Genomic DNA, 3243 nt, shown 5'->3' with positions numbered 1-3243 from the left:
GTCTTTGTACTATAATTTACTAAACCATTCTGCTTTTGTCCTAAGTTAGATTGTTTCCAGTGTTTAATTTTAGATAATCCTGTGTTAAACATATTCATGTTTAATAGTTATTTATGTTGAATTAATATCTTAGGATAAATTACAAAAGATATGGTTAAAGGACATAAATTTTTCTATGGCTCATGCTATTAATCTTAACAATTTTTGCCATCAAGAGTATGTAAGTAGTTTTACTACAACTTCATCAGCACCAATTCCTATCTAAATTTTTGCCAAGTTAGTAGGTATTAAATGGTATCATAGAGTTGCTCTAGTTTTCATTTCTTCTATTAGTATCAGTAATAAACATTATTCTACACATCAGGTATTATATTTCTTCTTAAATGAATTGCTTATTTATGTCCTTTGCCTTTGTACCTATTGGGTTCTGATGTTTTTCTTATTAATTTACATTATTTTTTATGAATTATACCTAATATATTTTATATCTTGTGTACTTTTTATTTTCGAAGTCAGACATCTGATATGAACTAATTAACATTCCTAAAGTGATCTCTTAGGTAAATGTTAAAGATTGTGTCTTTATTTTACATAAGACTTTTTCTTCCTTGGCATTGTTTACATGTGTGTTTTAATTTATAGGGCAAAACATCAGAGGCTCTTGCCAAACTAATTTCACTACAAGCTACAGAAGCAACTATTGTAACTCTTGACTCTGATAATATCCTCTTGAGGTATTTATCTTCATTATTCCTCTTCTTTTTTAACTTTTAGGAAAGATATTGAATATACACAGAAGTAGAGAGAAGGGTGGGGCTTCACTGGTGGCTCAGTGGTAAAGAATCTGCCTGCAATGAAGGAGACATGGGTTCTATCCCTGGGTTGGGAAGGTCTGCTGGAATAGGAAATGGCAACCCACTCCACTATTCTTGCCTGGAAAATTCCATGGACAGAGGAGCCTGGTGGGCTACAGTCCATGGGGTCACAAAGAGTTGAACATGACTTGGTGACTGAGCACACACCAGAGAGAAGGGTATAATGAACCCACATAATCTTTCTCCAAGATTTAACAATTATTCATATTTTACCACACTTTACTTCATCTGTATGATCTATCTTTCTTTTGTTGTAGTAGAATTTTAAAGTAAATCCCAGTCATATGGTTTTACCGCCAATATTCCTGTTGTATCTTTAAAAAAAGACATATTCTTATATAATTATAATACCATATTGCATCTAAGAAAATGAACAATAATTCTTTAATATGGTCTAATACACAGTCCTTATTAACATTTCTCCTGTTGTCTCCAAAATGTTTTGAGTTTCTTTGTTTAAAATGGAATTCAAAGTCCGTGTGTTATTGCATTTGACTAACATGTATTTTTTTATTTTTAATTGAGTTATAGTTGATGTATGATATTATGTGTTACAAGTATATAGTATAGTGACTCACAATTTAAAAGGTTATATACCCCATTTGTAGTTATTATAAAATACTGGCTATATTCTCCGTATTGAACAATATATACTTGTAGGTTTTTTGTATCTAATGATTTGTACCTCTTAATCCTTTACCCGTGTTGCTCTTCACCCTTCCCTCTCCCCACTGATAACCCCTAGTTTGTTCTCTGTATCCGTGAATCTGATTCTTTTTTATTATATTCACTAGTTTGTTGTATTTTTTAGATTCCACATATATAATAAGTGATATCATACAGTATAAAACTTGTGGTGCAGTGGTAAAGGTCACAGGGAGTTGGGCATGACTGAGTGAATAAGCACAGCACAGCCAGTACAGGAGATGTGGGTTTGATCCCTAGGTCAGGAAGATCCCCTGGAGAAGGAAATGGCTACCTACTCCAGTATTCTTGTCCAGAGAATCCCATGCACAGAGGAGCCTGGCAAGCTACAGGCCATGGGGTCCCAAAGAATCGATCACAACTGAGCACATACACACACGCACACACATCATACAGTTTGTCTTTCTCCTGACATGTTTGTTTTAATCTAGAACAACTCCTGTCTCCAGTTCTCCCTCCCTCATTTCTTGCTGCTCCTCCCTCTCTCCATACACTTAACTTGTTAAAAGAAACATCTGTCAGTTGTCCTGAAAATATCCCACAGTCCATTTGTCTCTGTTTCCTTCTGGAATCATTTAACTTGTTCTATAACTCCTATATTACCTGTAAACTGAAAGTTAGAGCTAAAGACTTGATTAGATTTCATTCTTTTGTATTTCTCATTTCTGCCCTTATAAAATTGTGTAAATAAGTTGTTTTGTTAAATAAAACCTATTACTTTATTTCTAAGGCTTTCATGTATTTGTTCAATGACTATTCAACAAATATTTAGAGTGCTACTTTGTGCCAGGTACTGAGCTATTCCCCAACAATGAAAAGGACTGACTGACATTGTAGTTCCTAACTTAAGTGTTGGTTCTAACTTGCATTGGTAGTAGTTAATGGGGCCACAGGCATGATGTGAACTATAAAGCTTGCATGGAAAGATCAGAGGGAGAAGCAGATTTTCATAGTACTTTTTATTTTAACTCATATGTAGTGAAGAGCAAGTGGATGTGGAACTTGTACAACGTGGAGACATTATTAAAGTGGTTCCAGGAGGCAAATTTCCAGTGGATGGGCGTGTTATTGAAGGACATTCTATGGTAGATGAGTCCCTCATCACAGGTATGATCTTTCAGAGGATCATAACATGAAGGTGAAGTGAATCCAAAGTATTAATTAAAAATTGCATGAAACGTGAAGAGCTTTTTATAGAAACTGTGGACTGAATAAATAATAAGCATAGAGAATATGAGTTCTTTTTAAGACCATATTAAATCAATTTCTGCAGATTTACTTTGTGATTTTACTTATGGTACTGAAGGCTCTTTTTCACTGAGGATTGTTAATTACTAGAATGTATAACCAGAAGAAGTTGTCATATCCTGCTGTAGAGCCCAATAGACTTTGGCAAATTTTCCTGAGTTCTTGCCCTAAAGACCCATCTAGTCTTAGCTGGGATAGGACTCCAGGTTTTCAACATCAGGGTCAGCTCTAAAAAGAATAGACCTAGAGTAGTTTTGGAGATCTTAGATAACTAAGGCCAATCTAAAGTAGAACCAAACTAACACCTTTCCTACCTCAGTCCTTATCATAGTACCAGAAGAGGCTCAGTTTATGAACTGCGTGTGAAAATAATTTAGGATTCTTCATTTCTCAGTAGGGGTACTATTGCTCATTT

General features: G+C 34.6%; 1 protein-coding gene across 1 annotated transcript in view; it reads left to right on the top strand.

Moving 5' to 3' along the window:
• LOC104982807 (copper-transporting ATPase 1-like) overlaps nt 1-3197 on the top strand; it is a 7031-nt gene extending 3834 nt beyond the window's left edge. The window contains exons 5-6 of the mRNA XM_010832263.1: nt 643-734; nt 2560-3197. Of these exons, the coding sequence (XP_010830565.1) occupies nt 643-734; nt 2560-2716 (249 nt within the window). The 3' untranslated portion in view covers nt 2717-3197. The remainder of the gene's footprint in view (nt 1-642; nt 735-2559) is intronic.
• The last annotated feature ends 46 nt before the right edge of the window (nt 3198-3243 follow it).

The sequence above is a fragment of the Bison bison genome, unplaced genomic scaffold (genome assembly GCF_000754665.1).
Source record: "Bison bison bison isolate TAMUID 2011002044 unplaced genomic scaffold, Bison_UMD1.0 scf7180017860585, whole genome shotgun sequence".
Classification (NCBI taxonomy): domain Eukaryota; kingdom Metazoa; phylum Chordata; class Mammalia; order Artiodactyla; family Bovidae; genus Bison; species Bison bison.
This window is presented reverse-complemented; position numbering and strand designations above follow the sequence as displayed.